The sequence below is a fragment of the Panthera tigris genome, chromosome B1, assembly GCF_018350195.1.
Source record: "Panthera tigris isolate Pti1 chromosome B1, P.tigris_Pti1_mat1.1, whole genome shotgun sequence".
Taxonomy (NCBI): Eukaryota; Metazoa; Chordata; class Mammalia; order Carnivora; family Felidae; genus Panthera; species Panthera tigris.
The window spans coordinates 15,367,503-15,393,624 of NC_056663.1; the positions used below are offsets into that span (position 1 = coordinate 15,367,503).

Consider the following 26,122-nt stretch of genomic DNA (forward strand, 5'->3'; position numbering starts at 1 on the left):
TCCAATTCTGTGTCTCCCTCTCTCTCTCTGCCCCTCCCCCGTTCATGCTCTGTCTCTCTCTGTCCCAAAAATAAATAAATGTTGAAAAAAAAAATTAAAAAAAAAAAGAAATTAAAAAAAATAATAATAAAATAAATAAATACCTTTAAAATAAAATACCTTTTTGATTTCTTATCAACAACGTTTCAAGTCACCTTAGGGTGGTCTAGATATAACCTAGAACCTTGTTTATTTTAAAGCCGTATATAGGAGAACTCACTGGAAACTTACTGACGGCCATCAGCACCAAACTGCTCATTACCAAGAACTCACAGACAGTCAGGATGGCGACCAAATCATGGATTGTCCAAAATGGAACAATTCTCTCTCTCTTTTTTTTTTTTTAAGTTCTATTTATTTTGAGAGAAGGCGCTAGCAAGGGCGGGGCAGAGAGAGAGGGAGAAGTCCCAAGCAGGCGCCACACCCATCGTGCAGAGCCTGACGCGGGGCTTGAACTCACAAACCATGAGATCATGACCTGAGCTGAAACCAGGAGCGGGACGCTTAACCAACTGAGCTACCCAGGTGCCCCCCAAATGGAACGCTTCGAAGTGTGAATGGGGCCTTATAAATAGTCATACCTTGCCTCTAACCAGATGTAAAGAGGAACTGCCCCTAGGAAAACCAGGATGTGGGGCTGTTCCGGTTATAGGAGATAGCTGCTCTTTTATTCAAAATCCTTAGACCAGACAGGTTTCAGAACTCAGCGGTATGGGGATATCAGAAATATGGTGCATATACCATATAGAACAAGAACACCCCCAGCAATATCTAGAGAACCCCTTAATCCACACAGTCATATTCTGCAGTAAAACGTGAACATTCACACTGATTGGGATTAGTGAAAGCTACGAATAGCTCTGTGCCAATTCAGGGCAGACCATGCTGCCAAATGAGTCATGACAAAAACTTTCAGTTTTCAGGGTTTTTTGGGATTGCAAATAAGGGATGCGGGCTCTGTAATTAATTTCAAGTTATTTCTATCCTTGGAATATATTAGCGTTCCCATGTTACACAAGGAAATCAGCATCTTCTTCCTTAAACTGTACTTACGTTATAAGTTAATCTGGCACACACTCTACTTAAATTAGTGAATAATAGCATATTTTTGTCCTGAAATCGAAAAGTTTAATGCAAACTTCCTTTGCATGAAAGTAGGATATTTTTATAACATTTGAAATCTTAAGTAACCACTGAAAAATTATTATTGCCTTTACGCTACATCTACCTAGCAATATGGATATGTTTCTCCTTTTCCGATCTAATGTATAAAATATTTATTTATAAAATAAGAAAAGCCTTAAATAGAGATTCAAATTTCTCTCAGGGGTGCCTGGGTGGCTCAGTTGGTTCAGCATCTGACGTCAGCTCAGATCATGATCTCACGGTTCCAGAGTTCAGGCCCCGCGTCAGGCTCTGTGCTGACGGTGTGGGGCTTCAGATTCTCTGTCTCCCCTTTCTCTACCTGTCCCACACTTGCTCTCTCTCTCTCTCAAAATAAATAAATAAACATTTTTTAAAAATTTCTTTCGGGCGCCTGGGTGGCCCAGTCGGTTAAGCGTCCGACTTCAGCCAGGTCACGATCTCGCGGTCCGTGAGTTCGAGCCCCGCGTCGGGCTCTGGGCTGATGGCTCAGAGCCTGGAGCCTGCTTCCGATTCTGTGTCTCCCTCTCTCTCTGTCCCTCCCCCGTTCATGCTCTGTGTCTCTCTGTCTCAAAAATAAATAAAACGTTAAAAAAAAATTTTTGGGGGGCGCCTGGGTGGCGCAGTCGGTTGAGCGTCCGACTTCAGCCAGGTCACGATCTTGCGGTCCGTGAGTTCGAGCCCCGCGTCAGGCTCTGGGCTGATGGCTCGGAGCCTGGAGCCTGTTTCCGATTCTGTGTCTCCCTCTCTCTCTGCCCCTCCCCTGTTCATGCTATGTCTCTCTCTGTCCCAAAAATAAATAAAAAAACGTTGAAAAAAAAAAAAATTAAAAAAAAAAAAAAATTTTTTTTTTTAAAATTTCTTTCAAACATCCTCCCTAGGGTTCCTTTACAATGACAATAGTAATAACATTGTTCCTTCCCCTATAGCATTTTAAACATTTCATTTCCAAAATTAAATTTATTACCAAAAATAATTTTATGAGTACCAAGTTAGAGCAAGTTTATTTATTTTGTTTTTGTTTATTTATTTGTTTGTTTTGTTTTGAGTGGAGTATGAGTGGGTACAGGAACCATTCTCCCATTTCACAGAAGCCCTACTGCTCTGTGGCCACCATCTTGGGAAACACAAGGACTAAATACCTACAGTGGCACAAATGCAAACTGACTCAAAGAAGTGTCTGGAAAGTTTACCTGCACCATTTTTAAAAATCACTTAAAACCACTTTGAATGAAAGCACAGATATCATTGCAAATGTGAGAAGTACAATACACACTGGGTTGCTCGGGGTCTGTGGAATGTGGGCAGAAATTCAGTTCACAGATCCGTGGGCACATGTGAAGAAAGCAAACACACTAAGGCTAACAACGGTCAAGGTGAAGACCTCCCGGAGACCTTCCTCCCATAAGGGCCAAAGCACTTATATCAGTGTTTACATTTACTGACTTGAATTGTGTATAAATATATGCATTTTTGGAGGCATTTTTTTGGCCTCCAAAAAAAACCGCTCTTCTGATTTTTCAGATCACGATGGTGGTAGGGATATCCATAGAGCATCTGTGATGCACCTGCTATTAAAGTCTATGCTTTATACACATGATCTCATTAACTCTCACAGTAACCCTATGAGGTAGGCACTCTGATCATTACCATTTGAGGAAGAAGAAGCTATGGCTTCGCCCTGGCCCGAGCTGATTCCCCATCACAGCTCCACTATCATGAGAACCGAGTGTCCACAAGTAGGCTTCAACCTTGAGTGGACAGTGCTCATCTATGCGTGCCCTTTGGGCCCTCAGACATAAATGCTAGAAAGCTGGTGTCCAAGCTTCACTCGGATACCGCGCTGGTTCTGACAGCTGCTTCCACAAGTCAGGAACATTTCGGGAACGTGAGCGTTAAAGCCACCCGGGGGGCTGCAGATCAGAAAGGAAGCACACAGCCACAGTTGTCGCATTTCCCAACACTTTCTGTTTCATTTGCTCTTTGCTCTGAGGGAGGTGCAATGAAGAATACAAATCACCCACAAGCAAGGATGGAACAAGATAAGTGAGCTGTCTGGGGCTTTTTCTAAATGAGGAAGTCTTCTGACCCTGTATGACCCAAGGGCTGCAATGATGACAACACTTTTGGGGGAGGGGGTGTGATCTATCCCACCAGGTCCACCAGCAAAGATAAACATGGGTTTTAAACCTGGAGTCCCTAGACCGAACTTTGTAAAACCTTCGCCTCCATCCGACCCTGTCCCTCTGGTGATGTTGGCAACCTCATGATGGCAGGAGGCAAGGGGACAATGAGGTTACAAGGGTAGGAGGTTTAATCCCGCCTCCAGCCTTTTTTAGCCTGCAGAATGAGGCAGGGGAGAACTGAGGAAAGTGGCCACTGAACTATACAGTTTCCTTAGGAACGTACAGACCATTAGGCGCTTGGGTGGCTCAGTCGGTTAAGCGTCCAACTCTTGGTTTTGGCTCAGGTCATGACCCCAGAGTTGGCAAGTTCGAGCCCCGCACCGGGCTCTGCGCTGGCAGTGCGGAGCCTACTTGGGATTCCCTCTCTCCTCTCTCTCTCTCTCTCTCTCTCTTTCTCTCTCTCTCTCTCTCTCTCGTCCCTACCATGCTTGCTTTCTCTCAAAATAAATAAGTAAACTTAAAAAATAAAAAGAATGTACAGACCAAAGGTTTTGGTTCAGGGAAATCATTCTGCACCTATCCTTTCTAATGCATCAAGAATGAGGGTTCAAGAGATTATATCCATACCTAGGGATTCATCGAAGGAAGGGGCTCATCACAGCATCACGTTGTTAATTTTCTCACACCGGCTGCTGTGGAAGTAACAGAGCACAAAAGGCAACAGTGTGCAATGTGGAGTCTGGTTGAGATGCTGGGTTCCAAATCCTAGCTCAATCATTCAGTAGCTGCGTGACGGACAGGTAGCTGACCTTATCTGTTCTCTCCTTTGCAAGGAGTAGGTGAGGAAACACGTAAAACATCTAGAATAACTCTTTATAGCTCACATGGGTTATGGTATAAAAAGGTATAAAATTTCCAGACAGCAGCTTGGCTATAGGTATCAAAAATTTTAAGTGGCATCCTTTGACCCAGCCACGTCGCTTCTAGGAATGTTTCCCAAGCAATTTAAACAATCATGTGTGAGACGTGTAGTCTTAAAAAAAAAAAAAACTATAATAATCATGAAATCTGTTGCAAATACAAAGATAATATTCTTTCTTGTAAAAAAAAAAAGGCTGTATGCAGATAAATTATTTCCCAGATACATCTGAATTATGAAAATCTAAGAACAGTTTTAAATCCATCACCTTTTTTGAGTATTTTCCAGAAGAATTCATAGAAGGTGATAAGGACCTAAAAGGGCAGAAACACGCTGTGACTACTGGTCGTGTTTGGGCCCGGACGCCAGTACCTAGATGGCAACCGATTCTGCAATTCAGCAAAGCGAGAATCATGGACAGATTTCAAAGCATATGGACTCCGGCTCGTACTGCATGTTCAAACCTTCTTTCCATATGGAAAACAGGAAAACAAGCGACCCTAATTTTCCCTTAATCAGCATGTCCTCTGAGCACTGCCTTTGCAGAACAGGAGAAACACTTGGAAAGGCACAGCGTCTCCTTTCGGGACTTAAGAGTTCGCTTAAGACTGCCTCTCTTTCCATGGATACGTTGGTGGCCGTGAAGCCACCCATTTTAGGCCAGCCCGAAAAAGGCATCGCGTAGTCCTCAAGGGACGCCAGGAATGTAGGAAAGACATTTAATAAGACAGTGCACGTGAGAAAAGTGTGAACAACACAGTGGGTAAATGAGACACACACACTAGCTGGGGGAGAAGGAGCAGCGCAGGGAGTCAGACAGGACCTGAATTCCCTGAATTGTTTTTTCTTTTTTTTTTTTTAAGTTTATTTATTTATTTTGAGGGAGAGGGGAGGGGACGGGAGGGGCGGGGCAGAGAGAGGGGAGAGAGAGAGAGAGAGAGAGAGAGAGAGAGAGAGAGAGAGAGAGAGAGAATCCCAAGCAGGCTCTGTGTCACCAGCGCAGAGCCCGGACTCGAAGGTCAGAATCCCAGGACTCTGGAATCATGACCCAAGCCAACATAAAGAGTCACATGCTCAACCTGACAGAGCCACCCAGGCGCCCCTCCCTGAATGGCTGTTACCACTCAAGTCCTCTTCACTCAGCAGACCAACAATGGGTGTGTTTTGACACACTGTGGATACAGCAAAGACAAAGGGAAAGGGGCGGGAGGAAAGAAGAGAGGGCCGTGCTTTCGGTGCTTAGCTCTGAAAAGGCAAGTTAACAGGGATTTTCAGAAGGACCAGCCTACTGGAACCTTCTAAGAAAACCTATCTGCATAAAATGACACAACCGTTTGCTGCCATCTGATTTCAAATCCATTACTGGCAGACTGTGATGAAAATCAACGCCTTCCCCAAAAACAGTTGCCTGGAAATGATTTGCTCTGAAAACGGCTGACTTTGAAGGGCACTGTCTATCTTTCCCCCTGGCTGAGAATAAATACTTCCCTCCCTCGGTCTATATCCACAGGCTGTGCCTGAGGCTGTGCCTGGACAGTCTCCTTCCTGCTGCCACTTTTCCTTTGAAGATCTTCTGAGTTGTCCCCTCAGCCAGTAAGCTCTCAACAAAGGTATTACTATGACGATGATGATGACGATCTGCTATTATTATCATTATTACAGAGCCATTCAATTCAGCTCTTTATGTTCAAATCAGGTGGAGACCCAACACATAACCAACTCCGGCACTGGAGCATTCATGAGTTTGCTTCCATCGGTAAGTTATCCTGATGGCCAATGAATTCCATTAGCGTCAAGCCAAAACTGCTACCCAGTCTAAGTACAGAAATACCCCTGAGCCAAGAGCAAATATGTCCCCACCAGCTGCAGAACAGTCTTCAAATATTTCTAAACAACACTTCCTGGACAAGTTCCGGATCGAACCGGAAGCTGAATCTGGTGCCCACGGTGTGGTCACCATTCCCTCCTCCTGCCAACCCCTCCCAGGGCCATACTGGTTGCCTTCCTTCTCCTTGCTGAAACAGGATGGGCTCCGCAGCTCAGATTTGGTGCCGAGCTCATCTGGATTCGAACCTCACCACCCACAACCTGTTAACTTCTCCAGATCTCGGGTTCCTCATCTACAAATAGAGATCTTAATGGCAACGTGGCGACATCTCTGAGCAAAAGCTAGATGAGGAGGAAGACGGGATGACTGCTTTGGCCTCCTCTAAGACGTCCCCCCGCAAAATTTCAAACATGGAGCCAGGCCTCCATCTAGTAGAGTGAACAAAGACAGATTCTCTCACAAAGGAGCGGGGGAGTACCCAGGGTCCATCTTCCGGAATACTAGCACGGTCCCCACCGTACACAGTAGCGGCCAGATTAATCTTCCGAACCGCTGTCTCCCCTGGCACAAAATCCTTCAGCGGCTCCATGAGGCCCACAGAATAAAATCTGGGCCATAACTCAGCCTGTCCTACCTTTCAGGCTTCATATCCCACCACTTCCTCCCAAAGCTCACAGCTTAACGAACTTGAAAACAGGCATATCCCTGTATAAAGTCCTTGTGAGCAGGAATCTCATCTTATTCATCTTTAAACCTTCACAGGTATCAAGCACAGTGCCTTGCAAATAACGATATGCAGTAATTAATAATTATTTATTGATCGGTGTTGGGGAAGGTCATGGAAAAGACGGGACCGCCAGCTGACCTGTGAGCGGGACCTCACCAATAGGAGGCTCCTCGCCCCCTCCTCTGTCCTTGGAATGTGGCTTCTGCTTGCCTTTCCTGCTCCCAGAAGCTCCTCCAAGGACACAGCCTCGAGATGGTGATGTCATGTTGAGAACACCTGCATGGTATACTGACTGAACCCAGTTAAGGCCTCTATGTAAACTTCGAAGGTCTGGCGGGCAGGTGCAGGGATCTAATCATCTTGCTGCAGCCAAGACAAGCCTCACAGGAAGTGCCCTTTGCTTATTAAAACTGCCACCTACCTCCTCCCTCATCTGCCTCTGCCCTCTGAGTTCAGGGGCCAATTGCAGATTACACCAGGGAAGCTTGCGAGAAGGTTGAAAACCAGTGATAAGAAAGTGGAAAAATCCCTCCTGGAGAACCCATGGTTGGCAGGGGCTGGGGAGGAAAAAGCAGATGATATGAACTATGTGATGTGATGGAAAAAACTTACTATGAATAAGTGGTAAGTAAGTAGGGGGAAAACTGATTGCGAAAAGCAGGCGACATAAAGAAGAAGAATTTTGCTACGTTCGTGACATTTTCCAGATAAATCGAGCTCAGTATGTTAACAAACTTTTGAAATATATTTACTCAACTTTTCATTTAAAAAATCCTGGGGCGCCTGGGTGGCTCAGTCGGGTTGAGCGTCCGACTTCGGCTCAGGTCATGATCTCACGGTCTATGGGTTCGAGCCCCGCATCGGGCTCTGTGCTGACGGCTCAGAGCCTGCTTCAGGTTGTGTCTCCCTCTCTCTGCCTCTCCCCCACTCTCACTTTGTCTCACGCTGTCTCTCAAAAATAAATAAATGTAAAAAAAATTTTTTTTAATAAAATAATTTTATTGGGGCACCTGGGTGGCTCAGTCAGTTGAGCGTCCAACTTCAGCTCAGGTCATGAGTTTAAGCCCCACATCGGACTCTCTGCTGTCAGTGCAAAGCCCACTGCGGATCCTCTTGTCTCCCTGTCTCTCTCTGTCCCTTCCCCACTCTCACCCTCCCTCTCTCTCAAAAAGTAAATAACATTTAGGGGCACCTGGGTGGCTCAGCCAGGTAAGCGGCTGACTCTTGGATCCAGCTCAGGTGATTATCTCACGGTTCGTGGGTTCAAGCCCTGCATCGGGCTCTGTGCTGACAGTGGGAACCCTGCTTGGGATTCTCTGTCTCCCTCTCTCTCTGCCCCTCCCTCCTCTGTCTCTCTCTCTCTCTCTCTCTCTCTCTCTCTCTCTCTCTCTTCAAAAAAATAAATAAATAAATAAACATTAAAAAAAAAAAACCTTACCGAGCCAGGTACTCTAAGAAGCCCTATGTGCCAAGCGCAATGACCATCTCGGACGGGGGTGATACAAAGGTGATGAGGGCATGATCTCCATCCTCAGAGTTGACACAGCAGTGATGGACTCGGGCACATAAGCAACCAACTCCAAAATGAGGCATCTCGTCCTGAAGGTGACTCTAGGGAAACAAACTGAGGACGGTGGAACTTTCGACGGGGCACTTCAGGATGCCTTCCATGCCATGGCAACTCAACAGCGGCATTCAACACCACCGGCTCCTGGTTCGCTCTCTGCAACAGACTCCCCACCCTCAACGCCATCTCATTAGCTTCACAAGAATGTGCCCCTGAGTTTTATAAAGGTGACTTTTTTGTGGAGGGCATTCCGGGGGTGTTTTACTGGGAAAAACCCACAAGAGCTAACTCTGGGAGACTTCAAAGAAGAGGGGCCATCTGAACTGGGCTTGGGGAGATCAGAGATCCTCAGGTGAAAAGAAAGGAAGAACGTTCCAGACAAAAGGAAGAATAACAACAGAGGCAAGAGGGAGGAAGTGTACGTGGCAAGATTGAACCAGTAACAGGGAGAGGCTGTGCCACAGGGAAAGGGTGGAAGCGGGAGAGACACAGCCGGAAAGCCCGTCCAAGACTGGCTAATTAACAGAGAGCCATTTGTTCGGCCCCTTAACAAGGGTCCCTGTTGACTGATGAGGGGAAACACCCCATACACCCCTGGGCACACGTGAACATGGTGGATGTGCTTTCCACCTGCTGTCCCGTCCTGTTCTTTACTAGGCAACACAGCACACGAGCCCTGCTAGCTCTAAGGTACTACACGGGCCCGTGGGTGGACGGGAGATAACAAACGGAGAACTAGGTCAATCATTACAATTTAATTCAACCAATATTTATCGAGTGCTGGCTGTACGCGAGTCATTTTGCTGAGCCCTGAGGAACCCATGACGGTACTCCAAAGTTTATCTAATCAGAGTCGAGAAGGCAGCCATGAATAACAGATGCAGAATGTGGTATCTGTAATATAACCCAGAAAAATCTAAGGCCTTTGAATAAGATCTTCAAACCTTATCCCCCCAATGAAGCGGAGAGCCCAGCAAATCTCCATCATGCTATCAGTGCAGCCAGTCAACCAAGCTGACGTGGCCTCCACACCCGATGGTGGTGCCATTTTGGCTTCAGCCGTGCGGAGGGAATGCAGATGGGAAGGGGCCTCAGCGAGGTGCAGCCAACACCACCAGTTTCCTCTGAGCTTCCCAAGTGCCCGTAGTTTGGGCTTGACCCTAACGATCCATGCCCCAGCCCTTCCATGGCCTTCTGTGGGCATAACTCAAAGACCGTGAACGAGCATACCTCACATCTGGACAGGGAGGAGCCTCCTAAGCCACAAGCCAGTCTCACCACCCAGGGGAGAGCGGGATCCCCATCACATGTGAGCCAACAGGACGCCCGTCCTGAAAACTTCCGCTGTGCTCATGCGTGGTTTTGGGGCACCTCACCATCCAGTGTCTCGGTGCTCCAACTTGGGTCTCTCATCCATATTAAGGACAACAGTCTACTGTGGACCTGTGCATAATCCCTTCTCTCTCTTTATAGACCAAACCAAAACAAACAAAAGAGAGTACAAAAAAATATTTTCATACCTGTGCATTACTTCCTCTTAGAAACGTATCAAAGCACCCCAAAGACAGGCCTGGTTATCATCAAAAACACAATCTGGCCCCTTCTGCAAGGCCCACGGTGCGTAGGAACAACCAACGCATGCCCCCTTACATCTCCTCTCAAAAGCGACAGGCTCTCGGTCCTGCCACCCCCGGGCCACAGTAATTACCTACCATTTTCCAAAACGTAAGGGGAAAATGTTCCCAATCCTTTCAATCACCTTCCACCCCCCCCCCCCCGAAAACTTGCTCTGTCCTCAAAACAAACCCTTTCTCTACTGGGAAACACGGGAGCACAGAACTTGAGGTAGCTGTGGCCACCCAGACTGTCCCTGTCACTCCCGGGATCCATCTAACCCCACCACATCAGACCACGCCCCATGTGCCAAGAATGGAAGGCCTTTTCAACCCATGTCACCTTTGCTCTTCCTCTTCTGTCAACCAAAGATGCCCCGCTCGCCCTTTGGCCACCAGTCGACACCGCCATCGGCCATCGTCTTTCTGGCAGGTGGGAAGTAGGGAGTGAAGCACACCCCGTTTCGCTGGTCAAAGACACAGCGCCTTGGGCTTGCTGTGCTTTTCTGAAGCACACATTTCATTCTTTCTGTTACTACAGATGGTTATCTACACGCCTGTCTCTCTAAGTAAATGATAAGCTCTTTGAGAACACGAAATTGTCAATTTTACATCTCCGCAGCCCGGTTCAAAAAATGTCTCCCGAAGGAATTAAATCTCCTGAGAGTTTCCTTTAAAATACGTGCTTGCAGAAAGGGGTCTTCAACTTGATTTCGTCATGATCATATTTGTTTTCCTAGTACTTGAGGCTAATTTTGAGGACTTTTTTTTAAAGCCTGGGTCCCACACCAGAGGGAATATAAGTTTCCCCCCTCTGCCTTACGTCAGAGACATTACGTATCTTCTTCCCAATTATTTTACAATTCACTCTTAGTTATGATCCATATGTTATCTTGCCAGGTCGTACGATTTAATGAAAACCAACTCTGCAGAAGGATCGGGTAAGATGAAAAATTTGAGCACAACATAAAAGCAACCCAACAATAAATTTGCTATTGTACAGTTGTGGTATTTCACTGAATTTCCTCATCTACTGTAGCTCTCGTAAGAACAAATAAACGGTTCCTCATTTGGTCGATAATTCACAACAGATACACAAATGCGTTCATTTTACTTTACAGATCTGTTATTACAGCAATCAATTTGTCTTCATCCACACAAGTAGTAGTATTAAACCATTATTGGATGTATTATATTTAAATGCTCATGCTCCAAATGCTATTCTAAGGCTGCTTTTACTCGCTTTTTATTTTAATGTTTGTTTATTTATTTGGAGAGAGAGAAACAGAGAGCAAGTGGGAGAGGGGCAGAGAGAGGGGGAGACAGAGGATCCCAAGCAGGCTCCAGGCTGTCCGCGCACAGCCCGATGCGGGGCTCGAACTCACAAACGGCCAGATCATGACAGGCTACCTTCACTCACTTTTATCCTCATGCCACAGTGGTGATGAACCTGTGAGCAGCCACTACAATTAATTCACTACCATATTCGGGCACTGCTGTGCTTCCTCTAACCAGAAATTTTAGAATTCAAAGTACAACGCACAAAAAAAGTTAATTCTTTACTACAGAGTCCAACAAAACATACCAAGTACTTCATCTGGCCACCAGATCCTGGGCAGGTCACTTGATTTCTCCAGCTAAAAAACCAATGGAGCAGACTATAATCTCTAAGGAAACTTCCAATTCTAGTATTCTATGAGATTAAGTACTTTTATCTGATTCCCTATTTACCAATCCACCCAAATTTACTTCCTACAACATAATTTAATTCCTCAATAGGTGCTTTATCAACAATGTTGCTTTTACAACATTGCAAAAAAATGTTTTAACTTCCTTTTAATGTTGATTTATTTTTGAGAGAGAGACAGAGAGCAGGCAGGGGAGGGGCAGAGAGAGAGGGAGACACAGAATCCGAAGCAGGCGCCAGGCTCTGAGCTGTCAGCACAGAGCCTGACGCGGGGCTCGAACTCAGGAACTGCGAGATCATGACCTAAGCTGAAGTCAGACGCTTAACCCAACAGAGCCACTGAGGCGCGCCATCATGACAAAATTTTTTAAATGATTTTGTGCCGTATGCTACTCACACTATGAAGACGGGGGAATCATTATCAGTTTTGAAGACCATCTAGCACATCATTTGGGAACCCACAAAAAGAATGACATAATCCTACAACTCAGCAACAAAAAAACCAAATAACTGATTCAAAAATGGGCAAAGGATTTAAGCAGACATTTCTCCAAAGGAAATCTACAAATAACGAAGCACATGAAAAGATGCTCAACACCACCACCTAGTAGGGAAATGCAAATCAGAAGCCCAAGGAGATACTGTTTCACATCCATCAGGAGGGCTACTGAAAGAAAGAAAGAAAGAAAGAAAGAAAGAAAGAAAGAAAGAAAGAAAGAAAGAAAGAAAGAAAGAAAGAAAGAGGGAGAGAGAGAAAGAAAAACAGAAAATAACAAATGTTGGCCAGGATGTGGAGAAACTGGAACCTTCATGCATTCCTAGAAGGGCGTAAAATGGAATTGCCACTGTGGACAAGTTGGGTGGTTTGTCAAAATTTTGAAACCTGGAATTACCAGATGATCCACTGCATTGAAAGAATGGAAAGCAGGAACCAGGCCTGATACTTTTTGCAGGAATGATTACTGCGGCTAAATGGTAATAATAACAATGCAGGCAACCATCAACAGATGGATGGAAAAACAAAATGTGGGACTATTACTCAGTCTTAAAAAGGTATGAAGTTCTGGCACATGCTACAACACAGATGAACCTGGAAAGCACTCTAAGTGGGGAAAAAAAAAAAACAGTCACAAAAGGACAAATATTGTAGGATTCCACGTATATGAGGTAGCTAGAGTGATCCAATTCATAGACAAAAAGTACGATGGTTGTTGCCAGGGGCTGAGGGCAGCGGGGTTCTTGTTCACTCAGTACAGAGTTTCCGGGCACCCGGATGGCTCAGTCAGTTAAACATCTGACTTCAGCTCAGGTCATGACCTCGCGATTCGTGAGTTCGAGCCCAGCATCAGGCTCTGTACTAATAGCTCACAGCCTGGAGCCTGCTTCAGATTCTGTGTCTCCCTCTCTCTGCCCCTCCCCTGCTCCTGCTCTGTCTCTCTCAAAATTAAGTAAACATTAAAAAAAATAAAAACAAAAATAGGCACAGAGTTTCTGTTGGAGATATTAGTAAGCCCTTGGGTGGACAGTGGTGACACCTGCGAACACTGTAAACACACTTAACGCCACTGGATTATATGCTTAAAGATGTTTGTAACGGTAAATTTTATGTTACATAACTTTTACCACAATAAAAAGAAATACGAAGGCAGGCATTTGTGAATTCGCTGCTTGCTCCACTATTGCCTTTGGTCCCATCATGCATGACAGTTACTCTTTGATTCCAGGCAACTTGAAGTATTGACTGGCACGTGTGCTTGTGTGTACTTGTGTGCACACACACACATGCACACACCCAAAGAATGAGTGAGCAAGAGAGGCAAAAGGAGGATTTTCAAATTTCAGTAAGGGCCAACCTCCCTTTCATGGCGAGGATAACTCAAACCAAGTGAGGACAGAGCCTCTCCTGCACGTACAAAGAAAAGGCTAGATTCTCCCAGCACCGACCTCCGGGGCGAGAGCACAGCAGTAAAATTTATTAGCAGCACTGCTGGCTACAGGGTCTACCTTGAGGGAAAAGGAAGTAGACGGCAGAGATAGCTATCAGGACTTACCCACATGGTTTTCCTGAATGACAAAAGACACCAGACAACAGTTGAATTCTACACGCCAAATGAAATGTGAAAGAACTGTGGAAAAACAACAGTAACGACAAAGCAATATGTTGTTCTATGCCTACGATAGAAGAATCTGTCTTTTAGAAAATAAAATGGATACGCCCGGCCAAAATTTTGTCATATTAGCACTGTTACTTCCCCTACAATCTGAGACGACGCCACATGGCCCACGGAGGACTCTAGAAGGTCCAAGACACATGTCCAAGAGCACCTTCCAGAACTGGGGTCTTAGACGCCTGACTGCTTGACTGTGTTTTATCTAGCTGTTGAAATTAGCTACATCCTTACAGCTATATCCTCATGGCGATATCCTCTGCCTAGCTACCTCAAATCCAAGCTCATTTTTACCTTTTTGCACCTCCCTCTCCACAGAGTTGGCACTGAGTCAATAGCTGTGAAACACGTCACTCAATGATCAAAATAGTCCATTGCTCCGGTGGAATGGCTCATCTCAACCCAAACTGCAACCTGACTTTAAAGAAATTAAAAAAAAAGGGGGGGGGGCGCCGGGGTGGCTCAGTCGGTTGGGTGTCCGACTTTGGCTCAGGTCACGATCTCACGTTCCATGAGTTCGAGCCCCACGTCGGGCTCTGTGCTGACAGCTCGGAGCCTGGAGCCTGCTTCAGATTCTGTGTCTCCCTCTCTCTCTGCTCCTCCCCCACTCATGCTGTCTCTCTCTTCTCAAAAATAAATAAACGTTAAAAAAAATTAAAAAAAAAACATTTTTAAGACCTAATGTATTAAAAGCACCTGTAAGAGAGGCAAATCCTCTCCTACACCATTTAAAATTCATCCGGACTTCTCGAATCACCAGTATGACCAATTATTTACAACTCACACTCAAAAGTGGAAATGGCAGTTCATCTACATTCCCTACAGGGGCCTCCTTTGCAGGAGCCCCATTTCTACTTTTACCCTATCATGGAAGAAAGAAAGGAGGGCAATGCTGTCGGTGTTGGTCCCTGGGAACACCCAGGACACCCCACAAGTCCACAGTGTCCTTCTGGGGCAACAGCTTCACTTCTGATTTCTCTGTCTCCATTCTATCCTGAGGAGCTTAACTTTCAAGGTCAGCTAAACAATGCACATTGAGTTAAGTTTTCCCATATGAACAAAATCCCAACATTCCCCAAAAAGAGTCCATAAAGATTTACCTTCAGGATTACTATTTTAAAGTGAGCTTATACTTTCCTGTTCTTCTGTCAGTTGCAAATCCCCAAACCTACTAGAATTCACTTAAAACTAATCTACAGTGTTTTCATTGGAAGAAAGCAATCAGAAAAGCTCGGACCCACTGAGCAGCTGGGAATTTCTTTGCTGAAGGTTTGGTTTAGTCTTTATTTTTCTAGCTGCTGGCCCTGCTAACATGATTCAGTGAAGGTCGTATTTAATCTCGCGGAGAAAAGCTACCTAAGCAGTTCTTTGGTAGGCTTCAGTAAAAATAAATTGCCTTGGCTCTGTGGAGAAGTCTGTTGCTTCAAACCAACAATGATAGTCAAAGGGAACAAATGAAGGCAACTGTAAAATACTGTACTTGACTTTAAAAGAATTTCACCGCATATACGTTATGGCTAAGTGTCTGTTAATAATAAAGTTATCGTCAATGACTAACCCACCAAGAAAGTAGCAGCTCCCAAATACACATCTCCAGTTTATCAGTGTGCATAGCTTATTTACATGTACAGAAAGCTGTTAGTATACTCATCAGAACTTCAATGTCAAAGAAAGGGACAGGGCGCCTGGGTGGCTCAGTCGGTTAAGCGTCCGACTGTTGATTTCAACTCAGGTCGTGATCTCATCATTCATGCGATTGGGCCCCGTGTCCGGCTCCACGCTTAAAGCAGGAAGCCTGCTTGGGATTCTCTCTCCCTCTCTCTGCCCCTCCCCTGCTAGTGCACGTGCACGCACGCCCTCTTTTCAAATAAATAAATAAACATTTTTTAAAAAGAAGAAAGGGACTGGTAAGATTTTTGTCAAGTCCTGGGTACAAAGGAAGAAAAAAAAAACACAGTTTTTCACCTTCAAAATGTTGAACCCCTAATACAAAGTGACAAATCCTAACGCAAAGTGACAAATCTCAACGTTTATGTGCTCAATACATATGCCATTTGGTTTTGAACACAAAGTAGACAGATCTATGTCGCCCATTCCAAACTGGAATTCAGCCTTGTGAGCTAACCTTTGCTTCAGGGCTGAAAACCAAACCAACAAATATTTATCTAGTTCTTACTGCGTATCAAGTACTGGTGGGGAATGCAAAGAAATATAACACGATCCCTGGCTCACAAATAATTTGCCATGTAGGTGTTATAAGTGGAAAAACCCAAGGAATCAACTATTTTCTTAACAGTTCCAGAGGCTAGAAAAGATTCAAGGTGTTTGTGACTGATCGCCATGGAATGGTACATATGGCAGGTGACCTCTAAAAAAACTTGGAGCATTTTACTACCTTAGGCTGAAGAGATCGGGGTGGTGGGGGGGGGTTGTGGGGGGGAGGCAGGGAGGTGCAAGCAGTTATCACCAAATGACCGAATCACCAAAAGGACCACTCGAATCTGCTCTCCCTCAGTGTTCTTAGGTTTAGTCCTTGGATTACAACTTTTCCCCATACTTCCCCCTTGACACCTTGCTTCATTTCCTAATCCTGCACCACCTAACGTGACAGCCACACATGGCTACTGCACTCTTGAAACGTGACCAGGCTAAATTCGGATGTGCCACACAGGTTTGTGAAAGACAATGCTGGATCTTGAAGATTCAGTATGGAAAAAAAAAACAAAAACAAGAACAACAACAAACCAAATGACCTCATTAATAATTTCACATGAACCCCATGTTGAAATGGTAATATTTTGGACATCCTAACCTAAATAAAATATTACGGAAGTTAATTTTACCGCTTTCTTTTTACTTTCCTGACATGGCTACTAGAAAATGAAAAATTACGCACGTGGCTCATGTGTTATTTGTATTGGACAGTGTTGTCCTAATCAATACTTTTCTCTTTCTCAAGCTATGCTTTGGTATTCTGCCTCTGAAGTGCTAATGGTTGCACCCGTTAACAATTCAAAATTTGTAACAATCCAAAAATATCTCCAGTAGCTACCAAGGGATCAGAACTAAATTTTTTCTCAGACACAAATTAGGGATTTGGAGGATTCTGCCAGTGTGAAAAGTCTTCAGTCACACTCTGAGTCATAGCAAAAGTCATTCTCCAATAAAGGGTGTTGTGTGAGGAAATAAAACTTCCCTGGATTCTTCAGTGCTTCTGTGAGACACTTTAGCCACCCAGGACACAGGAATGTATGCAATATAAAGATAGAGAATGTATGGGATATAAAGATAGGGGATGTTTTTGGTGTTTTTTTTTGTTGTTGTTGTTCAGGTTAGTTAACATACTGTGTGGTCTTTGCTTCAGGAGTAGAACCCAGTGATTCACCTCTTACATACAACACCCAGAGCTCATCCCCAAAAGTGCCCTCCAAGATAGGGAATGTTTGCATCCACTTCCCCTAGAAGCACTTTATTTTTCACATGCCATGAAAATTGGATCTGTAGCCATTTGTCTAAATTAATTGCTCTGATCCAATAGGATAATTTAACCCTTATCTGCTCAAGAGGGCCAAAGGGATACAGCCTAGACTAGGTCCCTGGGTTAAGTTCCCAGGGTGCCAGGACATTTCAAAAGGAATGAAACCCAGATCTTAGAACACCTCTAGAAAAAAAACCTTACATTCCAAAAGGTTAGGAGTAGAACCCTGAATCCTTTCCATTCCCTCTCAAAGGAGCAAAGGTGGTTGTTGTTGGGTCCCCGCCCCCCATCTGTTTTTCCCTTGGCTGAGGAGACGGATGGTTGCTCTGATGTCATCTAGAGTGTAGCCCACACCCACGTTCCACCTGTTTTCCCAGCATCACCGGAGGCTCTGGGTACGGGTGATTATCACTGCAACATCATTCTGGCTGTTGTCCTGGTCATTGAGATGGATAAAGAATTCTTCTACCCCAATGCCTTGTTTCTGCAGCATTCACATACAGAAAAGACATATCTGCGAAGTGGGGTAACATCTCTGACCCTCCCCGGTTTTTGACAAAACAGCGTGCCCCACCCTCACCGAGGAGCTGTCAATCTCAGTGACTTCAAGTAACAAGAGCTGAATCCAGACAAGGGCATCTCTCAGCCCTGGCTGGGAGAGCCCAGATTCTAGAGCCTGGCTCCAAACGTCAAGGCAGAAAGAGCTCAAGAATGGCCAAGTCCACATACAACATCCCCCTCAGTCGTGTCCTGATCTTACATTTATCAGAGATGACGTCAGAGGGGACACTACAGAGTCATCTCGAGAATATTTTTCTGGTTATAGAAGCCAGTGGTGCTGTTACCTTAATTTGCAAAACGCAAGTGTTTCAAGTGGGGAAAAAAGCCAAACACCCTCGATCCCACCATCAAAATATTTTCTTCTCGTTTTTTTTCTTTAATGATGTATATACAAATACACACACACATTTTTTAAATGGAATTAGAGTCACCATTAAGTATCTCTTTTTCTCCACTCAACATTCCTCACAAGCATTTTTCCATCATTAAATGCAAAAAACATGAATTTTCCAAGCTATCTGTACTCATTGTCTGGATGTGCCATAATTCACTTACATGTATTCCCATTGTTGGGTATTTAGGTTGTTTCCAAATTCTCACTATGACAAAAGCTAATTCAATAAACATGCTTGTACATAAATCTTTGTCCCATTTCTGGTTACTCCACGTGACTAGGTTCCTAGAAGTGGCATTACTGGAACAGAGAGTTTTAACATCTTTAAAGCTTCAAGCATGTAACACCAGATAGAATTCCGGAAACTTCCTTGCCATGTCCAATCCCAACTGCAATACAGAGTGCTTAGTTTCCAAATCAGTGACCTGCCGGACCCAGCTTCGGCACGCATAGCTCAGGCTTAACGTGGGTCAGTTATTCCTTTGGGAAACATCGAAGTAGCCCGTTCTGATTTCCTGACCCCCAGTGACCTCCTACAACCCGACAAGAATAAAACAGCAGCAAGGGAGACCAGCATGGGGCTAAGAGAGCTATTACAACATGTCTAAAACATTTTTATCACCGTGTATCTTCCTCTCGGGGGTCCATGGTTGCCTCCAAAGGCAATTTTCGATGGAGTCTGAGGTCTCGAGTGGGGGTATCAATGCCTCCAAGTGCTCTGGCTCCAGCACTACGACCTCCAAGGTGGCTTCAACCACGCCCAAGTGGTAACTGTCCACAACCTCTTGTATGCTTGCCTGAAGTCGCCTGATGCCCTAGCGGTTCTCCCATCAGACTTCACCTTCCCCGGGATAAAAAGCCTTCATTCCAAAGTCGGACGTGGACAGTCCTCCAGTACGTCAACTTACCCTTGAGTCAGTATCCATGAACTACCACCTTGCTCCCTGCCACCCCAAAACCCCTTCAGTGATATGTGTAGAGAGACAGAAAATCCACCTGCCTGATTCCTTCTTCTCACTCTCTCTCTCTCTCTCCCACACGAGAATTCAGGAGGCATGATTCCACCCTACACCCATTCTCTTTTTCATCCCCTCACCGCCCCCCCCCAAAACCGTCACCTTCCAATTCCCTCCCACTCCCATCCCATCCATCCGTGCACCCACTGGCACCCTACCCAGGTGTTGGGACACTGTTCTCCCCAGTGTTAATTTTCCTCACCCTGTTCAGTAATTCTAGGGTAAGGAGGAAAAAAAAAAAAAAAGCTCTCTTCAAAAATAACACGTTAGATATTGCTTGAAAAAAAAAAAAAGCCATGTGTATGCAGTCCCTTCTCACTCAAAAATGTCAATCTCATGAAATGGGAAAGTCAGCAGGATTCTAAGAGTATGGGGCCAGGACAGTGTATTCTATCTATAAAACATTTCTTTAGATCGTGCACAAACCTGACATTTGTTAGCTCAAATTAAATTGGAAGCTCATCTTTCCTTCCATCACACTGAGTGTGCAAGCATAGCAACAGATTGCTAAGTACGCCTGAAAAGAAATTATTTATGAAGATTATACAGCAAGTAGTTAACTCTCAAAAAATATTGCTTTAATGAAAACTGGCCAGAACTTCATCACACAAAATCCCAGACGAAGATATCTCGTTGAACTACATCAGCCTTGCCCTTGAGATAAACATGCTCAGAATCCCTCCTCAGAAAGAATTGCACAAGCCGTGTTTCTCATAAAAATGGGGACAATGAGGCCTGCATAGGGCAGGAGGCAGCGGGGACATTTTTGCTGGACTCAAGTTTTGTTTATCAACGCCGAACACCAGCAGAGGTTCTGTGCTAGTTTCAGAACTCAGAAAACCTAAGGGGCCAGGAGTTTGTCTTAAAAAAGGCCGTCTGGGGTCTAAAACGTCAAGGTTCTCTACTTCGGGCCGAAATGAGATCAACCAGACTGGATCCTATTTCTCCCAAGTCAATCAGGAGTTCTCACCAGAAGTCTTCTACAATTCTAAATAATAAAAACAGAAATCCAAGTCTTCCTAAGGAAACACAATTTATTTCACAGACAGAGGGAGAAAATCATTTAAAAAGGACGCTCGAAGGTGCAGCCCAAGGGGCCTCGCGGAGTCCTCTCCAGTGAAAACTGTATTATCTTATTCATTATATTATAGAAATTATAATAGAAATTATAGAGAAATTATAGAGCATATAGAGCTTGGTGCCTGAGGGCTGGATTTCCTGCTTGGGTTTTTCCCTAGGTATTTTATATAAAATATTGGCTTCAGGTTTAAATCTGGAACCTATGGATAATTTATCAATCTTTTAAAAAAAATCAAGATTTATCCAAACTTCCTCACTTTCATTCCTACCAGCCACCCCCTTGAGGGCCAACCCTCAACCCTACCTTGGACAGACATTGTGCACCAAATAGTGATCTCACTCAGGACAAAAGTAGGGCACATAGGGGGCAAACGGGCAGAAAGCCCTGACCTCCTACCCTATGTGAGAAGAATATGGTATCCCATACAGATGGAAAGAACTGATTTTATTATAGTAAAATTTTATTATATATTTTTATTATATATTTTATTATATATTGTATTTTATAATATATGATTTTATTATATATTATTACATAAAATATATAGTATAATAATATATATAATAGTAACTAACACTTCTTAGCAGTTATATTATTTTTATGTATTGCTTTATATACCTTAAAAATTTTTTCATATTTATTTTTGAGGGGGGGCAGAAGAAGGAGAAACAGAGAGAGAGGGAGACACATAATATGAAGCAGGCTCGAGGCTCTGAGCTGTCAGCACAGAGCCCAGTGCAGGGCTCAAATCCACAAACCGTGACATCATGACCTTGGATGCTTAACCAGTTTGAGCCACCCAGGTGCCCCTACTTTATATACTTTTACATATATATACTGTCTATTTTATTTATTTTCCCATACATAGCGTTGGGTACACAGTAAGCATTCAATAAATGAAAGTTAACCAGCTCCCATTAAAGGTGTTACAGCAAAATGCTAAAATTAGCTAGGGGCATACCTGTAATAAAAATAATGAATTTTTAAAGAGTGTGAAGCAAGGGTGAAGAAAATTCAGACCAAAGCATACTGAGCCTGAGAAGATTTATAACATACGTGGGGGCGGGGGGGGGGGGGCGCGAGGCGGGGAGAAAGGTTGGGGGGAGAGAGAGAAATACATCAGTCCAATCACTGTTATTTCCATATCATTTGGTCTCCATGGATACCATCTAACTTCTCTTCTGACAGGAAAAAATTCACTGACATTATATTTCACTGTTAAATTCTTTGATGCTTTACATAAAATAGCTATTCTGTGTTTAATTCCTTGCCGTTACCCATATTATACTCTCAGGAGAAGTAAATCCCTTTTTGCTGAAAATTCTGTAGGAGAATGCCAGTATTTAATCCACAGTCTTGATTTCCTGGCTTTTTCACATTAATAATAATGACGGAATTCTGAAAGTTAATGCCTCACACATTTGTAGACTGCTGCAACTTATACAACCTTCTTTCATACACAGTATCTCATCTGTTCCCCAAAGCAACCCTATCAGATATGCAGGTAACTATTATTATCACCTTCCATAGAACTAACCCCAAAAGGCAATCACTGTTATTTATCTTTTAGCTGTGTTATTATCAGCTCACCAACTACAAGCAATTTCTCAAGAAGGTAAAGGAAGTTGTCTTCCTGTTCCCAGCTGAACTCACGGAGCCTAGCACAGTGTCTGACACATAGTGAATGTCTCACGAATATTTATTAAATGAATAAATAAAGTGCTTTATCTGCTCTGAGTCCTTTTTGGTATAAAGCACAAAACAGAACCATGTCCCAGATACCCCATTTGGAGTTCCGTTCTCTATCAAAAGGAAATTGTGTGAAAATGCTCTCGAAACCACAGAGCTTATATTCGATAATCCTAAGAATAAAAGTACAACGTCCTTGCAAAAGTACCATGAAACAACAGTGGATGCACATCTCAAGTTAAACATCCAAAGTCTCAAATTTTCCACGACTAGTTGTTAAGTTTAACACCCTCAACTAGCTTTAGCATATTGAATATTTGCCTAATACAGTACTTCAGAAAGCACAGTAAGAGTGGGGCCATAGTTCACAGAGCTGCGCTTAGCACAACCATTTCTTAGCCACAATTTGCTTCCAATTTAACTACCAACTCTTACTTTCGATTACGGTGACATTTTTACAGGTAAGTAAGTCTGAAACAGGCAAAATTATCTTGAACTTTTGAAGATCAAAAGAAAAAAAGACAACTCGCGTTGGATGAAATATATAAATGTTTAATATTAAGAAGGAATTACAAGCCATCACAGAACAGGACTCCTGAATCTAAGAGGCCAGAATCTAACTTCTTACACAACAGGCTGTTATAAATTATAATCATTCACTAATAACAGCGACATTCCGGACTTTGCCACATCAAAAGATAGATGTTCCAAGATTACCCCTTAGCAATGCCAGTTTAATTTCTAAACATTCCATCTCCGAGGTTTCCTTAGAAAAGACAAGTTTTTCCAAGACTTTTTAGGTTTCTATGTCCATCCCTCTCCCGTCCAAAAAAGGAAGGATGGGCGTTGAGAAAAGGAGAGAATCCTGAATCTGCGTGCAAGCTGCCGTGAAACAGGGATCACCCTCAAGGTCCTGGCAAGGAAGCGCGCGTCTGTCTAACATCAAGACGATCCACCTTTCGAACTCAAGTCTGTCACCAGACCCCTTCCTGCACCTGCCCTGAAAGCACCAAAAAGTGCAGGCTCCTAAGTTCCAATGCTACTTGCAATCGGGCTGAAAACTCATAAATGACTGCAGGCTTGACAGCAACCTTGGTGATTCCTGAAAATCCACAACAGGAAATGTAACTATCCTCCACCCTCCCTAGCCATTCATCAAAAGCAGACCGAGTCACAGCAACAGGGAGGCCAGTGGCGGAAGGCAAATGCCAGCACTTTTCCTCATTTAGAAACACTGCCTTCTTCCCAACCGGTAACCAAGGACGAGGAGCACAACCCACCGCCCGCACCGGAGGGAGGGGCTGAGGAGGGACGGAGCGGGTAACATGTCCCCAAGTTCCAAACACTCTACTCTGGGACTGAAAATGAGTGCTAGCCACGCCGCTAAAATGTGGCAACCTCGCCTGCCAGTCCCAGGGGGCACATCTGCAGCTGGTGACCGAGGCTTCTGCCTACAACCACGGACCCGGGCGCCTCACCTGGTGCCCGGAACACTGTCTTTGCGCCCGGCTCGGGCTGCCAGCCTCCTCCCCTTCTCCCCCTCTAACCGGGCAAGGGGGTAGGGCGGCAAACGTACCAAGACCCGGGGCCAAAGACAGATGCCGGCGCGTCCTGGCGAGGGGCTGAGTTGCCTCCAGAGGCCCTTCGAACTTGCGGAGGCTTCCCGAGCCCCTCTCGCGGGCCGGCCCCCAGGCCGGGGCACTGAGCGCGGCCGCAGGCGGGCGGGCGCCACGATTGGCCGAGGCGGGCAGCGCTCGGTGGGCGAGCCCGGCCCGCGAGGCGGAAAGGAAGTGGCGGCCACGGCCGTGCACCAACCACGTTCGGCCGGCGGGCGAATGCCACTCGGCGCCCAGAGCGGGGTCGGAGGGCGCGGGGCGGGCACTCGCGTCCCCACCCCGCCGCGGCCCGCGCGCCCCAGGACCCCCAGGGGACGCCCGCCCCCACGCCTGCCAGCAGGGCGCCGCTCGGTCCCCGGAGGCTCCCCGCCCCCACCTCGCCCGCTCCGTAGCCGAGGCGGGTCAGGCCCAGCGCGCCAGGCCGGCCCGGGGGCGCCTGCGGGGACCCGGAGGCGCCCGGCGCTAGGCCGCGGCCGGGGCGGATGACCCCTTCCGCGCGGCGCCCTACCGGGACGCGCCGCCGGAACCCCCCGCGCGCCTGGACAAGTGCAGTGACAAAGCCCCGGGGCCAGGCCGGACGCTGGCCGGCGGGAAGGAGGACGCGGCGTCCCTCCGGAGCGGCGGTGGCGGTGGCGGCAGCGGCCCAGCTCCCGGGAAGCCGGGCGTGCCGGCCAGGCCCGGCGCCCACCCCCGCTCGGAGCCCGCCCGCCGCCCCCGGCCGCTGGCACCCGACGCCCGCGACCGTTCCCCGAGTCCCGCGGGCCGGCGAGCCCTGGGACCGCCGCGGGGCGCCCCACCAAGTTTCCTTTGGCCGCGGCGCCAGGCGCCTCTCCCGGCCGGGGCGCGGGGCGCAGGCAGCCGGGTGGACGGCGGGCTCCGGCTTATTCACGCTGGAGCTGCCCGGAGAGAGGCGCCGCCGCCGGACACCGTGAAGGACCCGCTCCCCTCCTTCGGATCCGGTGGCCACGGCGTCTGTAAACACACACACACGCACACACATGCACACGGTAATTTTGTTTTAAAAGGAGGCCCCACTCCGGCGGACCTGCACCCACACACACAACACCTGGGGCGCAGAATCACACAGAGCAGGTCTGTGTCCATGGAGCCAACCTCTCCGCATCTGCAAATCCAAAAGTGAAATTAAACCTCCACCAACCTCCTCCTCCTCCTCCTCCCTCTCTACCTCCTCCTCCTTGCAGCCTCAGCAGCCCCAGTAGCAGCAGCAACAGCAGCAGAACCTGCTTCCCCTAAAATCAGATGATCCGTAAGAGCTCCGACTGTTCCTCCAAAAATCGGCATTAATATTTATGAACCCCAGCATTCTCCGTCTGCAAAACACTGTGTCAAACCATCAGGACACGCGCACACATACATCCCCTCCAGTCCTCACAAACATGCCCTCGAGAAAAACACACACGCACAGTCACAACTATTATTTGAAAAAATGTTACCTCTCAGTGTGCTTTTTCACACTACCAATACAATTCCGCAAGGTTTAAGTGTTGCTAGGGTGTGTGAAATGGAAATGAAAGCCCGTCAGTTGAATAATCGCAGGAGCAAAACTAAAAGTTACTCCCCGGCTTGCCTGAGAACAGTCCAGATCGAAAGCAAAACAAGGAGAGGAAACTGCGAAGAGCTGAGGCTGGAAATCCCCCCACCCCCCGCCCTCCTCCCTGCCCGGCTCCCTCCCTCCCTCGCCTCCCCCCTCCGCCCTCCTCCCTCCGCCCTTCCTCCCCAGTGTTTGTTTCAAGCTTGTGCAACCCGGAGGTGGAGGCGGAGGGAGGGCGCGAGCGGCCGGGCCGGGAGGTGCGGAAGTTCGCCGCGGCTGTTCATTGGCAGGCCGAGCCGCTTTCATCATTTCTCGGAAAAGTCAATTTCATTTTCACTTCCCCACGGCGCGGCGGCGGGAGCAACAAGCGGCTGCTCGTGAGTCTGCCGTTGGCACACCGGGACGCTCACGCTCGCCGCGCTCACACTCGAGGCGGGGTGGGGGGACGTGGGGGTCCCGGGGCGACCGGGAGCCCGCTTCGTTTCAGGGCCGAAGCTCGCGGCTGTAGGAGAGGAAAGCAGGTACCCGACCCTCCCTCCATCCTCAGGGTTACCTGAAGGTTGGGAAGGAAGGAGGAGGAGGGCGGCAGGGGGAGCCAAGGGGCTCTTGCCAGCCTGTTGGTGGGGCAGGTGTCAGTGGTGTTCAGCACCGCTGTGTTCAGAGCGGGTGAAAATTCACTCTGCAACACTGCCCGCCTCAAAGGAATAAAAGGAACTGACGAGACAGCAATACTTAGATATTAATTCAAGAACTGGGCCGAGCGAGGACTTGGCGACCTTAACCTTATTTGAACCCTCATCAGCGGTTGAGGGTGGAACCATTTGAAGGATGCTGCCATCTCGGGCACCACCTGGCGCTCTGTTTGGGGGCGATAAGGAAGGCCTTCCCCTAGTCCGTCAACAGCAGCACACTCCAGAC

The 26,122-nt window shown here is 46.5% G+C and overlaps 1 protein-coding gene and 1 long non-coding RNA gene across 7 annotated transcripts in view; both read right to left on the reverse strand.

Moving 5' to 3' along the window:
• IRF2 (interferon regulatory factor 2) overlaps window positions 1–25,287 on the reverse strand; it is an 87,329-nt gene extending 62,042 nt beyond the window's left edge. Inside the window, exons 1-2 of one of the 6 annotated variants that reach the window (XM_042982962.1) lie at window positions 25,107–25,287; window positions 24,839–24,983 (exon numbers count right to left, since the gene is read on the reverse strand). Coding sequence is in view for 1 of the 6 variants with exons in the window: in XM_015535916.2 (XP_015391402.1) it covers window positions 24,719–24,775 (57 nt within the window). In the remaining 5 variants the exon portion in view is untranslated. Of the gene's footprint in view, window positions 1–23,612; window positions 23,925–24,718; window positions 24,792–24,838; window positions 24,994–25,106 lie in introns of those variants that run through there. The other 5 variants (XM_015535917.2, XM_042982959.1, XM_015535916.2 and 2 more) reach the window with 5 other exon arrangements.
• On the reverse strand, window positions 20–11,273 carry LOC122237841. The gene is made up of 3 exons (XR_006216496.1): window positions 8,221–11,273; window positions 3,936–4,000; window positions 20–59 (listed from the first exon to the last, which is right to left on the reverse strand). It is a non-coding gene; the product is annotated as an uncharacterized LOC122237841 (long non-coding RNA).
• Window positions 25,288–26,122: the final 835 nt, after the last annotated feature.